This window comes from Pleurodeles waltl, chromosome 4_2 (assembly GCF_031143425.1).
Source record: "Pleurodeles waltl isolate 20211129_DDA chromosome 4_2, aPleWal1.hap1.20221129, whole genome shotgun sequence".
Classification (NCBI taxonomy): Eukaryota; Metazoa; Chordata; class Amphibia; order Caudata; family Salamandridae; genus Pleurodeles; species Pleurodeles waltl.
Genome location: NC_090443.1, coordinates 562,570,003 through 562,591,197, shown reverse-complemented (window position 1 = coordinate 562,591,197; position 21,195 = coordinate 562,570,003). Strand labels below are relative to the sequence as shown.

General features: G+C 45.2%; 1 protein-coding gene across 2 annotated transcripts in view; it reads right to left on the bottom strand.

The window, feature by feature from the left end:
• The window catches only part of KCNT2 (potassium sodium-activated channel subfamily T member 2), a 2,196,588-nt gene that overhangs the window by 23,758 nt on the left and 2,151,635 nt on the right, over positions 1-21,195 (bottom strand). For both annotated transcript variants that reach the window (XM_069233351.1, XM_069233350.1), the window contains one exon: positions 12,012-12,312. In XM_069233351.1, the coding sequence (XP_069089452.1) occupies positions 12,012-12,312 (301 nt within the window). The remainder of the gene's footprint in view (positions 1-12,011; positions 12,313-21,195) is intronic.

Sequence of the window (21,195 nt, the reverse complement as noted above, 5' to 3'; positions counted from 1 at the left end):
TTCCTCACATTTCGGTGACAGAAAGTTCTGGAATCTGAGAGGAGCCACAAATTTCCTTCCAACCAGCGTTCCCCCAAGTCTCCCGATAAAAATGATACCTCACTTGTGTGGGTAGTCCTAGCGCCCGCAGCAGGAAATGTCCCAAAACACAAAGTGGGCACATCCCATTTTTTGACAGAAAACAGAGCTGTTTTTTGCAAAGTGCCTACCTGTAGATTTTGGCCTCTAGCTCAGCCGGCACCTAGGGAAACCTACCAAACCTGTGCATTTTTAAAAACTAGAGACCTAGGGGAAACCAAGATGTGTGACTTGTGGGGCTCTGACCAGGTTCTGTTACCCAGAATCCTTTGCAAACCTCAAAATGTGGCAAAAAAAACATATTTTCCTCACATTTCGGTGACAGAAAGTTCTGGAATCTGAGAGGAGCCACAAATTTCCTTCCACCCAGCGTTCCCCCAAGTCTCCCGATAAAAATGGTACCTCACTTGTGTGGGTAGGCCTAGCGCCCGCGACAGTATATGCCCCAAAACACAACGTGGACACATCACAGACAACAGAGCTGTTTTTTGCAAAGTGCCTACCTGTAGATTTTGGCCTCTAGCTCAGCCGGCACCTAGGGAAACCTACCAAACCTGTGCATTTTTGGAAACTAGAGACCTAGGGGAATCCAAGATGGGGTGACATGTGGGGCTCTGACCAGGTTCTGTTACCCAGAATCCTTTGCAAACCTCAAAATTTGGCTAAAAAAACATATTTTCCTCACATTTCGGTGACAGAACGTTCTGGAATCTGAGAGGAGCCACAAATTTCCTTCCAACCAGCGTTCCCCCAAGTCTCTCGATAAAAATGATACCTCACTTGTGTGGGTAGTCCTAGCGCCCGCGACAGGAAATGTCCCAAAACACAAAGTGGGCACATCCCATTTTTTGACAGAAAACAGAGCTGTTTTTTGCAAAGTGTCTACCTGTAGATTTTGGCCTCTAGCTCAGCCGGCACCTAGGGAAACCTACCAGACCTGTGCATTTTTAAAACCTAGAGACCTAGGGGAATCCAAGATGGGGTGACTTGTGGGGCTCTGACCAGGTTCTGTTACCCAGAATCCTTTGCAAACCTCAAAATTTGGCTAAAAAAACATATTTTCCTCACATTTCGGTGACAGAAAGTTCTGGAATCTGAGAGGAGCCACAAATTTCCTTCCAACCAGCGTTCCCCCAAGTCTCCCGATAAAAATGATACCTCACTTGTGTGGGTAGTCCTAGCGCCCGCGACAGGAAATGTCCCAAAACACAAAGTGGGCACATCCCATTTTTTGACAGAAAACAGAGCTGTTTTTTGCAAAGTGCCTACCTGTAGATTTTGGCCTCTAGCTCAGCCGGCACCTAGGGAAACCTACCAAACCTGTGCATTTTTTAAAACTAGAGACCTAGGGGAATCCAAGATGGGGTGACTTGTGGGGCTCTGACCAGGTTCTGTTACCCAGAATCCTTTGCAAACCTCACAATTTGGCTAAAAAAACATATTTTCCTCAAATTTCGGTGACAGAAAGTTCTGGAATCTGAGAGGAGCCACAAATTTTCTTCCAACCAGCGTTCCCCCAAGTCTCCCAATAAAAATGATACCTCACTTGTGTGGGTAGTCCTAGCGCCCGCGACAGGAAATGTCCCAAAACACAAAGTGGGCACATGCCATGTTTTGACAGAAAACAGAGTTGTTTTTTGCAAAGTGCCTACCTGTAGATTTTGGCCTCTAGCTCAGCCGGCACCTAGGGAAACCAACCAAACCTGTGCATTTTTGAAAACCAGGGACCTAAGGGAATCCAAGATGTGGTGACTTGTGGGGCTCTGACCAGGTTCTGTTTCCCAGAATCCTTTGCAAACCTCAACATTTGGCTAAAAAAACATATTTTCCTCATATTTCGGTGACAGAAAGTTCTGGAATCTGAGAGGAGCGACAAATTTCCTTCCACCCAGCGTTCCCCCAAGTCTCCCGATAAAAATGGTACCTCACTTGTGTGGGTAGCCCTAGCGCCCGCGACAGTATATGCCCCAAAACACAACGTGGACACATCACAGAACACAGAGCTGTTTTTTGCAAAGTGCCTACCTGTAGATTTTGGCCTCTAGCTCAGCCGGCACCTAGGGAAACCTACCAGACCTGTGCATTTTTTAAAACTAGAGACCTAGGGGAATCCAAGGTGGGGTGACTTGTGGGGCTCTGACCAGGTTCTGTTACCCAGAATCCTTTGCAAACCTCAAAATTTGGCTAAAAAAACATATTTTCCTCACATTTCGGTGACAGAAAGTTCTGGAATCTGAGAGGAGCCACAAATTTCCTTCCAACCAGTGTTCCCCCAAGTCTCCCGATAAAAATGATACCTCACTTGTGTGGGTAGTCCTAGCGCCCGCGACAGGAAATGTCCCAAAACACAAAGTGGGCACATCCCATTTTTTGACAGAAAACAGAGCTGTTTTTTGCAAAGTGCCTACCTGTAGATTTTGGCCTCTAGCTCAGCCGGCACCTAGGGAAACCTACCAAACCTGTGCATTTTTTAAAACTAGAGACCTAGGGGAATCCAAGATGGGGTGACTTGTGGGGCTCTGACCAGGTTCTGTTACCCAGAATCCTTTGCAAACCTCACAATTTGGCTAAAAAAACATATTTTCCTCAAATTTCGGTGACAGAAAGTTCTGGAATCTGAGAGGAGCGACAAATTTCCTTCCACCCAGCGTTCCCCCAAGTCTCCCGATAAAAATGGTACCTCACTTGTGTGGGTAGCCCTAGCGCCCGCGACAGTATATGCCCCAAAACACAACGTGGACACATCACAGAACACAGAGCTGTTTTTTGCAAAGTGCCTACCTGTAGATTTTGGCCTCTAGCTCAGCCGGCACCTAGGGAAACCTACCAGACCTGTGCATTTTTTAAAACTAGAGACCTAGGGGAATCCAAGGTGGGGTGACTTGTGGGGCTCTGACCAGGTTCTGTTACCCAGAATCCTTTGCAAACCTCAAAATTTGGCTAAAAAAACATATTTTCCTCACATTTCGGTGACAGAAAGTTCTGGAATCTGAGAGGAGCCACAAATTTCCTTCCAACCAGTGTTCCCCCAAGTCTCCCGATAAAAATGATACCTCACTTGTGTGGGTAGTCCTAGCGCCCGCGACAGGAAATGTCCCAAAACACAAAGTGGGCACATCCCATTTTTTGACAGAAAACAGAGCTGTTTTTTGCAAAGTGCCTACCTGTAGATTTTGGCCTCTAGCTCAGCCGGCACCTAGGGAAACCTACCAAACCTGTGCATTTTTTAAAACTAGAGACCTAGGGGAATCCAAGATGGGGTGACTTGTGGGGCTCTGACCAGGTTCTGTTACCCAGAATCCTTTGCAAACCTCACAATTTGGCTAAAAAAACATATTTTCCTCAAATTTCGGTGACAGAAAGTTCTGGAATCTGAGAGGAGCCACAAATTTTCTTCCAACCAGCGTTCCCCCAAGTCTCCCAATAAAAATGATACCTCACTTGTGTGGGTAGTCCTAGCGCCCGCGACAGGAAATGTCCCAAAACACAAAGTGGGCACATCCCATGTTTTGACAGAAAACAGAGTTGTTTTTTGCAAAGTGCCTACCTGTAGATTTTGGCCTCTAGCTCAGCCGGCACCTAGGGAAACCAACCAAACCTGTGCATTTTTGAAAACCAGGGACCTAAGGGAATCCAAGATGTGGTGACTTGTGGGGCTCTGACCAGGTTCTGTTTCCCTGAATCCTTTGCAAACCTCAACATTTGGCTAAAAAAACATATTTTCCTCATATTTCGGTGACAGAAAGTTCTGGAATCTGAGAGGAGCGACAAATTTCCTTCCACCCAGCGTTCCCCCAAGTCTCCCGATAAAAATGGTACCTCACTTGTGTGGGTAGCCCTAGCGCCCGCGACAGTATATGCCCCAAAACACAACGTGGACACATCACAGAACACAGAGCTGTTTTTTGCAAAGTGCCTACCTGTAGATTTTGGCCTCTAGCTCAGCCGGCACCTAGGGAAACCTACCAGACCTGTGCATTTTTTAAAACTAGAGACCTAGGGGAATCCAAGATGGGGTGACTTGTGGGGCTCTGACCAGGTTCTGTTACCCAGAATCCTTTGCAAACCTCAAAATTTGGCTAAAAAAACATATTTTCCTCACATTTCGGTGACAGAAAGTTCTGGAATCTGAGAGGAGCCACAAATTTCCTTCCAACCAGCGTTCCCCCAAGTCTCCCGATAAAAATGATACTTCACTTGTGTGGGTAGTCCTAGCGCCCGCGACAGGAAATGTCCCAAAACACAAAGTGGGCACATCCCATTTTTTGACAGAAAACAGAGCTGTTTTTTGCAAAGTGCCTACCTGTAGATTTTGGCCTCTAGCTCAGCCGGCAACTAGGGAAACCTACCAAACCTGTGCATTTATTAAAACTAGAGACCTAGGGGAATCCAAGATGGGGTGACTTGTGCGGCTCTGACCAGGTTCTGTTACCCAGAATCCTTTGCAAACCTCACAATTTGGCTAAAAAAACATATTTTCCTCAAATTTCGGTGACAGAAAGTTCTGGAATCTGAGAGGAGCCACAAATTTCCTTCCAACCAGCGTTCCCCCAAGTCTCCCGATAAAAATGATACCTCACTTGTGTGGGTAGTCCTAGCGCCCGCGACAGGAAATGTCCCAAAACACAAAGTGGGCACATCGCATTTTTTGACAGAAAACCGAGCTGTTTTTTGCAAAGTGCCTACCTGTAGATTTTGGCCTCTAGCTCAGCCGGCACCTAGGGAAACCTACCAAACCTGTGCATTTTTGAAAACCAGAGACCTAAGGGAATCCAAGATGTGGTGACTTGTGGGGCTCTGACCAGGTTCTGTTTTCCAGAATCCTTTGCAAACCTCAACATTTGGCTAAAAAAACATATTTTCCTCATATTTCGGTGACAGAAAGTTCTGGAATCTGAGAGGAGCGACAAATTTCCTTCCACCCAGCGTTCCCCCAAGTCTCCCGATAAAAATGGTACCTCACTTGTGTGGGTAGCCCTAGCGCCCGCAACAGTATATGCCCCAAAACACAACGTGGACACATCACAGAACACAGAGCTGTTTTTTGCAAAGTGCCTACCTGTAGATTTTGGCCTCTAGCTCAGCCGGCACCTAGGGAAACCTACCAAACCTGTGCATTTTTGGAAACTAGAGACCTAGGGGAATCCAAGATGGGGTGACTTGTGGGGCTCTGACCAGGTTCTGTTACCCAGAATCCTTTGCAAACCTCAAAATTTGGCTAAAAAAACATATTTTCCTTACATTTCGGTGACAGAAAGTTGTGGATTCTGAGAGGAGCCACAAATTTCCTTCCACCCAGGGTTCCTCCAAGTCTCCCGATAAAAATGATACCTCACTTGTGTGGGTAGGCCTAGCGCCCGCGACAGGATATGCCCCAAAACACAACGTGAACACATCACAGAAAACGGAGCTTTTTTTTGCAAAGTGCCTACCTGTAGATTTTGGCCTCTAGCCCAGCCGGCACCTAGGGAAACCTACCAAACCTGTGCATTTTTAAAAACTAGAGACCTAGGGGAATCCAAGATGGGGTGACTTGTGGGGCTCTGACCAGGTTCTGTTACCCAGAATCTTTTGCAAACCTCAAAATTTGGCTAAAAAAACACATTTTCCTCACATTTCGGTGACAGAAAGTTCTGGAATCTGAGAGGAGCCACAAATTTCCTTTCACCCAGCGTTCCCTCAAGTCTCCCGATAAAAATGATACCTCACTTGTGTGGGTAGTCCTAGCGTCCGCGACAGGAAATGTCCCAAAACACAAAGTGGGCACATCCCATTTTTTGACAGAAAACAGAGCTGTTTTTTGCAAAGTGCCTACATGTAGATTTTGGCCTCTAGCTCAGCCGGCACCTAGGGAAACCTACCAAACCTGTGCATTTTTGAAAACTAGAGACCTAGGGGAATCCAAGATGGGGTGACTTGTGGGGCTCTGACCAGGTTCTGTTACCCAGAATCCTTTGCAAACCTTAAAATTTGGCTAAAAAAACATATTTTCCTCACATTTCAGTGACAGAAAGTTCTGGAATCTGAGAGGAGCCACAAATTTCCTTCCAACCAGCGTTCCCCCAAGTCTCCCGATAAAAATGATACCTCACTTGTGTGGGTAGTCCTAGCGCCCGCGACAGGAAATGTCCCAAAACACAAAGTGGGCACATCCCATTTTTTGACAGAAAACAGTGCTGTTTTTTGCAAAGTGCCTACCTGTAGATTTTGGCCTCTAGCTCAGCCGGCACCTAGGGAAACCTACCAAACCTGTGCATTTTTGAAAACTAGAGACCTGGGGGAATCCAAGATGGGGTGACTTGTGGGGCTCTGACCAGGTTCTGTTACCCAGAATCTTTTGCAAACCTCAAAATTTGGCTAAAAAAACACATTTTCCTCACATTTCGGAGACAGAAAGTTCTGGAATCTGAGAGGAGCCACAAATTTCCTATCACCCAGCATTTCCCCAAGTCTCCCGATAAAAATGATACCTCATTTGTGTGGGTAGTCCTAGCGCCCGCAACAGGAAATGTCCCAAAACACAAAGTGGGCACATCCCATTTTTTGACAGAAAACAGAGCTGTTTTTTGCAAAGTGCCTACCTGTAGATTTTGGCCTCTAGCTCAGCCGGCACCTAGGGAAACCTACCAAACCTGTGCATTTTTAAAAACTAGAGACCTAGGGGAATCCAAGATGGGGTGACTTGTGGGGCTCTGACCAGGTTCTGTTACCCAGAATCCTTTGCAAACCTCAAAATTTGGCTAAAAAAACACATTTTCCTCACATTTCGGTGACAGAAAGTTCTGGAATCTGAGAGGAGCCACAAATTTCCTTCCACCCAGCGTTCCCCCAAGTCCCCCGATAAAAATGGTACCTCACTTGTGTGGGTAGGCCTAGCGCCCGCGACAGTATATGCCCCAAAACACAACGTGGACACATCACAGAAAACAGAGCTGTGTTTTTTGCAAAGTGCCTACCTGTAGATTTTGGCCTCTAGCTCAGCCGGCACCTAGGGAAAACTACCAAACCTATGCATTTTTGAAAACTAGAGACCTAGGGGAATCCAAGATGGGGTGACTTGTGGGGCTCTGACCAGGTTCTGTTACCCAGAATCTTTTGCAAACCTCAAAATTTGGCTAAAAAACACATTTTCCTCATATTTTGGTGACAGAAAGTTCTGGAATCTGAGAGGAGCCACAAATTTCCTTTCACCCAGCGTTCCCCCAAGTCTCCCGATAAAAATGGTACCTCACTTGTGTGGGTAGTCCTAGCGCCCGCGTCAGGAAATGTCCCAAAACACAAAGTGGGCACATCCCATTTTTTTACAGAAAACAGAGCTGTTTTTTGCAAAGTGCCTACCTGTAGATTTTGGCCTCTAGCTCAGCCGGCACCTAGGCAAACCTACCAAACCTGTGCATTTTTGAAAACTAGAGACCCAGGGGAATCCAAGATGGGGTGACTTGTGGGGCTCTGACCAGGTTCTGTTATTCAGAATCCTTTGCAAACCTCAGAATTTGGCTAAAAAAACATATTTTCCTCACATTTCGGTGACAGAAAGTTCTGGAATCTGAGAGGAGCCACAAATTTCCTTCCACCCAGCGTTCCCCCAAGTCTCCCGATAAAAATGATACCTCACTTGTGTGGGTAGTCCTAGCGCCCGCGACAGGAAATGTCCCAAAACGCAAATTGGGCACATCCCATTTTTTGACAGAAAACAGAGCTGTTTTTTGCAAAGTGCCTACCTGTAGATTTTGACCTCTAGCTCAGCCGGCAACTAGGGAAACCTCCCAAACCTGTGCATTTTTTAAAACTAGAGACCTAGGGGAATCCAAGATGGGGTGACTTATGGGGCTCTGACCAGGTTCTGTTACCCAGAATCCTTTGCAAACCTCAAAATTTGGCTAAAAAAACATATTTTCCTCACATTTCGGTGACAGAAAGTTCTGGAATCTGAGAGGAGCCAGAAATTTCCTTCCAACCAGCGTTCCCCCAAGTCTCCCGATAAGAATGATACCTCACTGGTGTGGGTAGTCCTAGCGCCCGCGACAGGAAATGTCCCAAAACACAAAGTGGGCACATCCCATTTTTTGACAGAAACAGCTGTTTTTTGCAAAGTGCCTACCTGTAGATTTTGGCCTCTAGCTCAGCCGGCACCTAGGGAAACCTACCAAACCTGTGCATTTTTGAAAACTAGAGACCTAGGGGAATCCAAGATGGGGTGACTTGTGGGGCTCTGATGAGGTTCTGTTACCCAGAATCCTTTGCAAACCTCAAAATTTGGCTAAAAAAACATATTTTCCTCATATTTCGGTGACAGAAAGTTCTGGAATCTGAGAGGAGCAACAAATTTCCTTCCACCCAGCGTTCCCCCAAGTCTCCCGATAAAAATGGTACCTCACTTGTGTGGGTAGGCCTAGCGCCCGCGACAGTATATGCCCCAAAACACAACGTGGACACATCACAGAAAACAGAGCTGTTTTTTGCAAAGTGCCTACCTGTAGATTTTGGCCTCTAGCTCAGCCGGCACCTAGGGAAACCTGCCAAACCTGTGAATGTTTGAAAACTAGAGACCTAGGGGAATCCAAGATGGGGTGACTTGTGGGGCTCTGACCAGGTTCTGTTATTCAGAATCCTTTGCAAACCTCAGAATTTGGCTAAAAAAACATATTTTCCTCACATTTCGGTGACAGAAAGTTCTGGAATCTGAGAGGAGCCACAAATTTCCTTCCACCCAGCGTTCCCCCAAGTCTCCCGATAAAAATGATACCTCACTTGTGTGGGTAGTCCTAGCGCCCGCGACAGGAAATGTCCCAAAACGCAAATTGGGCACATCCCATTTTTTGACAGAAAACAGAGCTGTTTTTTGCAAAGTGCCTACCTGTAGATTTTGACCTCTAGCTCAGCCGGCAACTAGGGAAACCTCCCAAACCTGTGCATTTTTTAAAACTAGAGACCTAGGGGAATCCAAGATGGGGTGACTTATGGGGCTCTGACCAGGTTCTGTTACCCAGAATCCTTTGCAAACCTCAAAATTTGGCTAAAAAAACATATTTTCCTCACATTTCGGTGACAGAAAGTTCTGGAATCTGAGAGGAGCCAGAAATTTCCTTCCAACCAGCGTTCCCCCAAGTCTCCCGATAAGAATGATACCTCACTGGTGTGGGTAGTCCTAGCGCCCGCGACAGGAAATGTCCCAAAACACAAAGTGGGCACATCCCATTTTTTGACAGAAACAGCTGTTTTTTGCAAAGTGCCTACCTGTAGATTTTGGCCTCTAGCTCAGCCGGCACCTAGGGAAACCTACCAAACCTGTGCATTTTTGAAAACTAGAGACCTAGGGGAATCCAAGATGGGGTGACTTGTGGGGCTCTGATGAGGTTCTGTTACCCAGAATCCTTTGCAAACCTCAAAATTTGGCTAAAAAAACATATTTTCCTCATATTTCGGTGACAGAAAGTTCTGGAATCTGAGAGGAGCAACAAATTTCCTTCCACCCAGCGTTCCCCCAAGTCTCCCGATAAAAATGGTACCTCACTTGTGTGGGTAGGCCTAGCGCCCGCGACAGTATATGCCCCAAAACACAACGTGGACACATCACAGAAAACAGAGCTGTTTTTTGCAAAGTGCCTACCTGTAGATTTTGGCCTCTAGCTCAGCCGGCACCTAGGGAAACCTGCCAAACCTGTGAATGTTTGAAAACTAGAGACCTAGGGGAATCCAAGATGGGGTGACTTGTGGGGCTCTGACCAGGTTCTGTTACCCAGAATCCTTTGCAAACCTCCAAATTTGGCTAAAAAAACACATTTTCGTCACATTTCGGTGACAGAAAGTTCTGGAATCTGAGAGGAGCCACAAATTTCCTTCCACCCAGCGTTCCCCCAAGTCCAACCTAGAGGTTTCTGTCCCCCCTGGGGGCAGATTGGCCTAATAACAATAGGCCGATCTGTCCCCGGTGGGGGGGGGTAGAAATGGCCTAAAATAAATTTGCCCCCCCACCCGCCCCCCGGGGAGCGACCCTTGCCTACAAGGTTGCTCCCCTTGCATGACGACTCAAAAAAAAAAAGATCCCTGGTACCTAGTGGTTTCTGCCCCCCCTTGGGGGCAGATTGACCTAAAATCGGCCGATCTGCCCCCAAAGCGGGCAGAAATGGCCTAAATACAATTTGCCCCTCCAGGGGAGCGACCCTTGTCCAAGGGGTCGCTCCCCATCTGTAAAACTAAAAATCCCTGGTGCCTAGAGGTTTCTGCTAATCAAAATAAGCTGATCTACCCCCCACGGGGGCAGAAATGGCCTAAATTAATTCCCTCCCCCCCCAGGGAACGACCCTTGCCTAAGGGATCGCTCCACTTGCGTGAAATTCACGTAAAAAAATAAACTCCCTGGTGTCTAGTGGTTTCTGCCCCCCTTGGGGGCAGATTGGCCTCATAAAAATAGGCCAATCTGCCCCCAAGGGGGGCAGAAATGGCCTAAATATAATTTGCCCCCTAGGGAGCGACCCTTGCCTAAGGGGTCGCTCCCCACCTAAAACAGAACCAAAACAAAACAAAAAGAAAAAAAGGGGGGGCAGAAAAGGCCTTGCCAAAAAAATGCCCCCCCTGGGAGCGACCCTTGCCCAAGGGGTCGCTCCCTTCTGTCAATTTCACACAAAAAAAAAAATCCCTGGTGTCTAGTGGGGTTTGAAAAGCCGGATTGCAAGCAATCCGGCTTTTGAAACCCTGGGAGAGACTTCAAAGGGAAGGAAATACATTTCCTTCCCTTTGAAGCCTCTCCGGGCCTCCCCCAGTGATTGAAAGAGAAATGCTGAGCATTTCTCTTTCAATCGCGCTGGAAGCAGAGCTTCCAGCCCGATGGGGGAGACTCCTGTGACAAATCAGCGCGCGCTTGCGCGCTGACGTCACAGGGGGGTTGGGGGGGGTCGGGGTGGAAGGGGAAGGGCTTTCCCTTCCATCCCTGACTTTGGGGGGGTGGGTGGAAGCACACAGAGGGAGCGAGAGCGCTCCCTCTGGGCTGTGTGCCGAGGACGTAGTGGTTACGTCCTCGGCACAGCAGCACTGTGCCGAAGGACGTAACCACTACGTCCTTGGCACAGAAGGGGTTAATACACTTGCTCAGAATAGCATGTTCTTATAGGCCCCATTCTTGTCAATATGGGCATAGAAAACTTTTTTGGATTATGAATATGGGATTGATGTCATCAAATATACTCTCATACCCAAACAACACTATCACCAACATAAAATCAACATAACCCCAATACAACACAAAAGAACACAACAGTATATTACTACAACATCACTCCAAAATGGCACATCATACAAGGTAATGTCACAGAAAAACACAATTGAACAATACCTCACCACAAATACTCGTCACCACAATACTACCGAACAGCATTGCTGAAGAGCACAGCACAACAGAACAACTCAAACACAAATGCACAACAAAAAGGATACACAAGAGCATAACAGTACAACAAAATAACAACATAACACATGCACACAGATCTGTGCAACATTGCAACCAAACACATTGACACAAATGCAAGCATCACAACAGAACAAAACAGCACAAAACATATCACATAACATCACAACAACACAGCAATATTAATTCAACACAATATTACAAAAAGACAACACAACAAAATACCTAATCAAATGACAACATACAAAAGTGCTAAAAAGCAGCCTGTGGATACTATATAAATCAAAGATAATAACCCAATGCTTCATTTACTATTTCATTAAATTATCAAGGCAGCAAATACTTAAAAGCATACTCTCCAATGTTTCATTAATTGCTTATTGAATGCTAAATCTATGACAAGAGAATGTCTTCTGACAAGGATAATTTTCAGAACTGTCTTTAAAAACATACATTTGATTGGAAATGTATGACAAGTTTTTCAGTTTCTTTTGCCCATTTGGAAATCTTGAAATGCATATAAACATACCATATCCAGTTGTGGAAAGGCCCAAGTGTTTCATTCGGTTTTTGACAAGCTCTGCTAGTTCTTGCCTCTCTGATCTCCTGCACACATTCATTCTTTGCTGGCTTATCCGCTCTGCTGTTTTACTAAAGTGCTTTGGCATCTTCCTACTAAGTCGCCGTGCCCACTGCATGCTCTTCCGCCTCAGCAGCGGGTGATCCGATTGGTCACTGGAGGTTGAGTTCCGGTGATTGTTTCGACAGCCAGGCTGTTCTTTGGTTTCTTTGGTATCTTCCCATTCTTCCACACTGATGGAAATTTGAGACTAGAAATTAAAAAATGAAGTAATGAGTCATTACGGATTGTACTTTCTTTAGATTCTGTGAAATGTGAATATATCTTTCTTCGTAAACATGTTCTGTCTGTTTGTGATATCAAATAGCAAATAGTAGCCTAAAACTCATGGAATCTACAAATGGATGTCATTTATACATGACTGGAAAATGTCCAGCAAGAACACTAAAGGAATCACCCTTGTCTTTCATCACCTGTCTGAATACCAATCATGACACAAGAGGAGCAGGATGCAGACTGCTGCATAAAACAGAAATTGACTACTTTCTCATGATCCAGCCATGCCCTGGTCCCGACATAGAAGCTTTGACTCTTAACCCAAATAACTCCTCATCACTGATATTAGGGGACTCGGATACCTTTACCCAACAGAGCCATTATAGAATCTGTATTGTGTGAGTGAATGTAGATTTAATGACCTATGGGAGGGAACACAAAGGAAAGTCACGCAAAAAAAAATAGGTAGATCCATGCAAGAAGCAAGAATGCAAGTACAAGGTGATTTGAGAGGAAGAATAGGAAATGATTTGGGTGGAAGAGAATGTGTATATTTTAAGTCATGCTATCTACTATAATATACTGCCTTGCAAGCATTTGAATATATTTTTGTAGTTACTGAGTAACAATTGCTAGTGGATACACAGGGAGAGATGAATTATTTGTTCATAGAATGTTAGTGTAGATACTGTAAGGGGATCAAATGAACCCTTCCAGTTCATCTCCTTGAAAGAGGTTCCCATTTGTGAGAAAGCAGAATAAGTTGTGTTGCCAAAGGTTAGACATACCAACTGGGAATTATGAAATACCTGCAGCGTAAGTTCAACAAGTGAGGCTTTTATTGTGAATCACAGCTCATGGTTTTCCATTTAGGCAAATATGGTAGAACACTTGGGAAGTCCTGCTATAGGTCCTCAGGACTTGTATTTTCAGACAGAATCTCCCTATATTATAGCTTTGAAGCACACTGTGTTGACCTATAACATCCTCTCAAGCATATTTGGCCTAAACTGAAAGGTGATTGCCAATGTAAAGGTTTTGGTGCCTAATGGATGAAATAGTGAAGTCCACAGCAGCATGGTACAACTTTAATAAATCACTCCTCTATATGAATTTAGAACTATTTATTTAAAAAATATATTCTTCTTAGGAGCCATAGGCATAGTGAAACACTTTTGCTGCCCCTTCCACACCTCTTCCATCCCTGAAAAACATTTGTTGCTGGGTGTGTGTACACTGGTATACATATTTGAGTGATCCGAGGAAGGTGGGAGCTGTGGAAGCATGAAAAAGGAAGCCGCTCGAGCCACTGCCTTTCACTAAGATCTAAAATCTGCAGTTTGGTGGCTTCAATGGATTCCTTGCTTCTTCTCACAGCTTACAACATGATAGTGGTGGTGGGGGTTATCTGAGGGGGGTGGGCAAGGAGCCATAGTTCTTCCCTCAGCCACAGACTCGGCCTCTCCCACTCTCCTGCAGAACTCCATAAATCTTCAGGAAAATAGAGGAAGGAAAGAGGCAGCAACTGTAAATTTGGGCATTGGAATATTGAGAGTGACAGATATACTTCTGCGTTTAGAAACTGTTGTCATTTAATTGTTTTCAGTGGTACCTCCATCATTCTTATGCAATTTAAACTTTTTTGGGCTGCTTCTCTGGCATTGTAAATTGTGATCGGAGTATGTCAGGCCTGAGCCTCTGCAAGTACAGTTTTCAATTCCCTTGCTATAAAATGCCTTATGCGTTATAAGGGAAGCTTTGATTTTGACTCTAAATTTTATCATAATCAAATATGTGATTTTAACAGTTTGATGTCTTCCAGCTCATCCAGCAGCTTGGCTTTTCACTCCCGACGGCCTATTGAAAAATTGCCCTGCAAGGTGCATATCAACCACACTCCAGCTGTCCAAGGATGCTATAGTCAGGAATCAGTTTACCTTTCTCCCATGGTTAATCTTGAAATGTGTCAGGATATTGGGGAACATGGGCTGCCAGAATCTGATTAGTATAATCACTATGATAACAGGGGTGGGCTCCTCCATTAGGATGGAGGATCATCACCTCCCACCTGCAGTGGCAGCTGCAAAACCTTTCAAAGAAAATGATAATAAACTGTGTTCATTATCGTTTTCTTTGACGTGACGTGCAGGAGGGGGAGTGCTCACTGCGCTTGTATGTTTGGTCAGCCGTCTCGGGCCGGCCAAACACACATGCGCACAGGGCTCTCTACAGCCCAACAACACAGAGTGCAGCAGCAGAGGAGCTGCGCGACAGAGGAGGTAAGTTCTAATTTTTCATTCCCCCCCCCCTCTGTGCACCACCTTCTCCTTCTGCGCCCCACAAACACCACAGTTGGGTAGAGAAAGTAAACACTGGATCACAGGCACTGCAAAGATTTCCTACTTTTGGGTCAGGGTTGGTGCTGATATCTTTGAATAGGTAAATAATTAAATTAGAGTGAAAAGCAAGGATTAGTTATGATTAGAATCACAGGCATCACCATGCTGTGAAACAATTATCTTACCTGGTATGCAGACAACATAAATATCAGGTAAGACTAGGATATCACTGGATTTTCACTGCGCCAGCGTAGTGTGTGAAATTGCAAAATTAGCAGACTTTTTGTGAATTTTTGTGTATTACACAAAATACATTTAATTGTGTCTCAAGTACGTTTTCTACGCAAGGGTATACCCTTGCATTAATAAGTCTAGCGAGGTAACAGGAGGAGACTGGTTGGAGGAGATAATGGGGTCTATTTACTATGTTTTAGTGCAAGTTAGAATCACAAAAGTGATGCAAAATGATGCTGAATCCTTTTATACTTATTTACTTTCCATTTACTTGTTTTGCAATGGAAAATCACTTAAAAGTAATGCAAAGCAGCACATAGCATAGCCATGCTTTGTATTACTTAGAGCCAAAGGGGAGTTCCATGGATGGTGCATGGTCATTCCCATGCAACCCTTCCAAAGATTTTGATGCAAAGCCTTGTTCACTGAAAAAGAAAAGAGGGTTTGGCGTCTAAAAATAGAGTCCAATCCAACTAGGCACTATCATGGAGAAATACTTTTATTTCTTCTTTCTTTTCTGACTTTTCACAGATGCTGCATTGTACCGCACACATAAAAAGTGAGAAAAGCTTTAAAATATGTGTAAGCATAGTATTATGTACTGGAAGGCTATTCTAAAAAACCTATGCTAGACTCAGGCAGGCACCATTGAACTATGGCCCATATTTATACTCAGAGTCATTTTTTTATGCTAATTCAGCCAAAACCTAACTCCAAATTTATACTTTGGCCCTAGACACGTCTAGCGCCAAAGTTATGGAGTTAACGTCATTTTCTGGAGGTAAAAACCTACCTTGCATTGATAAAATGCAAGGTTGGTGTTCCTGTCCAGAAAAGTGAGATATGGCCTATGTGTCATATTTATCCCCATGCTAAAATCCAGCACTGGGGGGCCTGCCATTATTTAACGCCTTGGTATGGGAAGGCATAAGGGGACCTATAGGCATATTTCCATGGTCAGAAGCCCTTCCCTTGCCCCAGGGACACCCCCACCCACCCTCACCCACACCAGAGGGACACGACAGGATGGGGGACACATCCCAGGTAAGTTCCGGTAAGTATTTTAATTTTTTTATTTTTCCCCTCTCTGGGGCCCTGACTTGGGAACTCCCTGCACGGCGCTGGCCCCAATGGCCATGCCAAGGGGACATGTGTCCCCTGGGCATGGCCATTTGGGTGGTGGGCATAGCTCCTGTATTTACTAAGACAGGAGCCATGTCCATGGGGGTTGTGCGCTAGAAAATGGCACTAAACTGCTTAGAGGAATTTTTCTGCCTCTAAACAGTGTAGTGCCAGTTTTGCGTGAAAAAGTATAAATCTGGCCCCATGGTGCAAAGGTGAGTAATTGGCGCACAACAGCTAATTTTAGTGCCGAGTTAGGGAGAGGGGAGGAATGTGCAATTTTTCTGCAAATATTGCACTCTCCTGCTCTCTCTTTCTCTCTTTCTCGAGCAATGCACTGCAGCTTTGTTGGGTGCTGCGCTGCGTCGCGTGCGATTTTGGTAAATCTGCCCCAGTGCTTCTTGGCAAGACATTTTACACTTGAACCAGTCTCCTGTGGACAAGAATTGTGCCAAATTATTGTCTATGCAAACTTGTAAAAATTTAGTACATTTCATGTAATGTAAAATTCAGGAATTACCATCATTACATCAGTTTGAAAAAGAAAATTGACCAGAAGTATGATAGATCCAGGTAATCTATATTACATCTAAATATATCCATATAACAATGATTATTTCAGGAACTCTTATTTTTTAGAACACTGGACTTTCATCCACTGTAATGGCATGCTTGATCATATGGTCTGCTCCTCCCTATGGATATAACAATTTATTTGAAATAGTCCTGTTTAGGAGCTATTCACAGGAGACTTAAATCCTCATTTACAGTTTAGTGAATGGGATACCTTATCACAAATGTAGCAGATGTCCTGTCCACCTTACTACAAGTGAATTATAGCCTTTGGCACTTGTAATGCAGCAGGTGTTATATGTGTCACATTTTGGTGAAGCATACCAATTGCCAAACTCTGAATAAGGCACTTAGGAGCATATTTATACCCAGTTTGTGCTGAATTTGTGTCGTTTTTTTTAATGCAAATTCGGCACAAACTCAACTCCATATTTATAGACACTTCTAACTTCAAAACATAGGAGTTTTTTGGATGTGTGAACCTACTTTGCGTCAATGAGATGCAAGGCAGGCCTTCCTATCCAAAAAATGGTGCTATCCCCATAACCCCATATTTATCCCACTGTGCACAAATAATGCATGGGTGGGAGGAGGGGCTAAATAACGGTGCTAAGCTTACTTAGCACCATTATTTAATACTTGGGTCAGACCAGGCGTTAGGGGACCTGTGGACTCATTTCCATGGTTAGATACCACTGAATAAGTCCAGAGGTGCCCACCCCAAGCCCCAAGAACACTCCCACCCACACCAGAGGGACACCAGAGGATCGGGAACGTAGGGTAAGTATTGGTAAGTATGTTTTTTTTTTAAGTGCCATCTGGGCCTAACTTGGGGCCCCCTGCATGGCACAGGGTGCAATGGCCAAACCCAAGGGATACTTGTCCCCTGTGCTGGCCATTGAGATGGTGGTCATGACTCCTGTCTCTCCTAAAACAGGAGTCATGTTTTTGGTGGTTGTGCACCAGGAAATGGTGCTAGTCTGGTTAGAGGCATTTTTTTGCCTCTAACCAAGCTAGCGTCATTTTTTTTGCCTCTAACCAGGGTAGCGTCATTTTTTGGGGCACAACCTCCTCCTTCCCTACCGCCACATCCACCTGGCTAGCGTCATTTTAGTTGACTCTAGCCCAACCTGAGTGCCCACTTGCACCATTCCATTAATTTGGAGCCCGGCTGGCTCTCAGGAATGGCACAAGACGGCGCTATACATTTTGGTGCTAAACTGCAGTCCCGTAGTTTTGCATCAAAAAGTATAAATTTGGGCCTTAATGTCGTTTAATGTCAAGGTGAAGATATTCTCCTAAGGTTCGAAATCCTTTCATAGTAAGCAACCCTAGACAATTATGTATTGAGGGTGTAAGAGACCCCTTTGTGTGGTTTCAAATTTTACAGAGGTAGGCTGATTTAATTTTATTAATGTCTCTCTTTGGTAAGATTAATAATTGGGTGTAATATTAGGGATAACTATTATCCTCGATATTCATGTTTTACGAAATCTAGAAACTCAATGTGGTCTGAGAATTTCTTGCATGCCAAGGTCTCATGGTTGTTATATGAGACCACTACCTTGCCTATTTGATATGTACATGTAGACTTGGACTTATTTGGACATTTGTAGAGGGAGTAGTTCTTGATTGCTTAATTCCTTCCTATCTTAAAAACATTAGGTGTGAGACTTAAAGTGGTAAAATATATTTCACCCTCTTTTGCAAAGCCAAAACACCTTGTGGTGGACTTATCATATAATCCCAATGTATATCCAAAACTGATTATTTTTTTGCACTATTGATGAGACAATCCACGATTTGAAGCCATATTTTCCCTGTAGACAGAAATTAAACTATCTAGCCACTGCAGCAATTCTTTGAGGCAGAAAAAAATAGAATGAAGATTTGTGGTTTGGAAATTTTTCTTTTCTGTAACCACTACCTATCCTAATATTTTATTGATGAGATATACAACTTCACCCAATTACATTCAGCCCACCCCACTCCAAGGAGAAAATATTGCTAAACCTGAAATTGCAGACCAGATCATATCCTCTATGACAGCCTTTATTCATTCTACTTTGTTTACAATTTCACCATTTTTACTAACGCAGCTGGCAGTAGAGTATAATTTTTGGGGTACCCTTACATCAATATGGCAACCAATAGAGAACCCAAATAATTCTACTGTTATTGTACACAAATCTATTCAAGCAGATGTTGAGTAAGAAAGAGTGGACACAATTAATGCTGATACTAAGCCCTTTGGTAACCAAGTCATTGAGGTTTCTTTCTGTGCAAAAATCAGTAAACGTTTAGATATTTAGGCCCATATTTATACTCTGTTTGTGCCGGATTTGCGTCATTTTTTTTAATGCAAATCCGGCGCAAACTTAACTCCATAGTTATATTTTGATGCTAGACCCATCTAGCGTCAAAATATTGGCGTTAACGTCATTTTTTTACTGTGAAAACCTACCTTGTGTCAATGAGATGCAAGGTAGGCATTCACAGGCAAAAAATGACTCAAAGGCCCTAGCGCCTTATTTATCCTCTCGTGCAAAAATCACACAGGGGAGGAGGAGGGCCTTAAATAATGGCACTAAGCTTGCTTAGCGCTATTCTTTAACGCCTGGATCAGGGCAGGCATTAAGGGACCAATGGGCTAATTTCCATGGTCGCAGACGTGCCCTTCCCCGCCCCCAGGGACAACCCAACCCACCCCCACCTGGAGGACACCTAAGGATGGGGGGACCCATTCAAGGTAAGTCCAGGTACGTTTTTCTTGGTTTTCTTTTAAAAGTGCCATGGGGGGCCTAACTTGGGCCCCTCTACATGGCACTGTGCCCAATGGCCATGCCCAGGGGACATATGTCCTAGGCATGACCATTGTGCAGGGAGGCATGACTCCTGTCTTTACTAGGACAGGAGTCATGTCCATGGGGGTTGTGCATCAAAAAATTATGCCAGTCAGGTTAGAGTCAATTTTTCTGACTCTAACCTGACTAACGCCATTCTTTGACACACAGGGGGTCATTCTAAGTCTGGCGGGCGGCAGAGGCCGCCCGCCAGACTTCCCCCTCCGAAATACCGCTCCGCGGTCGAAAGACCGCAGAGGGTATTCTAAGTTTTTCCCTGGGCTGGCGGGCGGTCGCCAAAAGACCGCCCGCCAGCCCAGGGAAAAACTCCCTTCCCACAAGGATGCCGGCTCGTAATCGAGCCGGCGGAGTGGGAAGGTGCGACGGGTGCTGTTGCACCCGTCGCGTATTTCACTGTCTGCCAAGCAGACAGTGAAATACTTGTAGGGGCCCTCTTACGGGGGCCCCTGCAGTGCCCATGCCAGTGGCATGGGCACTGCAGGGGCCCCCAGGGGCCCCGCGACCCCCCCCTACCGCCATCCGGTTCCCGGCGGGCGGACCGCCGGGAACTGGATGGCGGTAGGGGGGGTCGGAATCCCCTCGGCGGCGCAGCTAGCTGCGCCGCCTTGGAGGATTCAATAGGGCGGCGGTACACTGGCGGGAGACCGCCAGTGTTGCCGGTCTGACCGCGGCTTTACCGCCGCGGTCAGAATGCCCTGCGGGGCACCGCCGGCCTGTCGGCGGTGCTCCCGCCGACCCTGGCCCCGGCGGTCTAAGACCGCCGGGGTCAGAATCACCCCCACAATCTCCTGTTTCCCCTGTGCCTCCCCCACCCGGTTAGCATCATTTATTTTGACGCTAATGGGGCCTTAGCGCTGGCTAGTGTCATTCCTTAAATGTGATGCCCGGCTGGTGTCCAGCAATGGCGCTAGCCTGCAGTCAAATTTTTGACGCAAACCTGCGCTAATGCAGGTTTGCGTCAAAAAGTATAAATCAGGGGCTTAAAGTGTAATACTGACATCAGTAATATGCTAAGTGAAGTCAGTTTACAAATATTGGAAGATAATGATAAAACAAATCATTTTGCTTAAAAGAAGAAAAAGAAAGCAGTCTCCCTGCCCGATTGAATGAAAACCTAACTTGAATATAGATGAGGAAATAAGTGTACAATATTTTAAACTCAAAATAACAAATAACTAGGAAAGGCTTTACACAATAAAAGTTCCCCTCAGATAAAGTTTCTATTTTATGTAAAAAAAGGTAATTTTAAAACCAATAAATCTGAATCCGAAGGCTGTCTCTTTTCCACCGTAATTACACGTTATTTACACAGTTTTTTGTTTTTATTTGACACACTTATATAGTGCATGGGCACCTATGACATATGTTCGTAAAATGAATGGAATATAAATACATGAGGAGTGAGAGAATAAAAGCATGATGAGATGGTAAAATGATATGGGAAGGAAGAGGTTAGGGCCCCTCAATAGCAAAACGGGGTGAAAGGTAGGGCGGTGAAGAAGGGACATCATGTAAGAAGGGGTGTAGAGAGGTCATGGGAAGGTAGGTGGGAAGTGCAGGAGACAGAGAGGAGGCAAGGGGGAGTGGAAGGAGCGAGCAAAGATCAGGTGGCTGATGCAGTGAGAGAAGGAGATGATGGAAGCGTGATGAGGGAAGGGTAGGGAAGAGAAGGACAGGGGAAGGAGGGAAAGACTGCAGTGGAAGCTAGTTGGGCTAAGGTGAGAC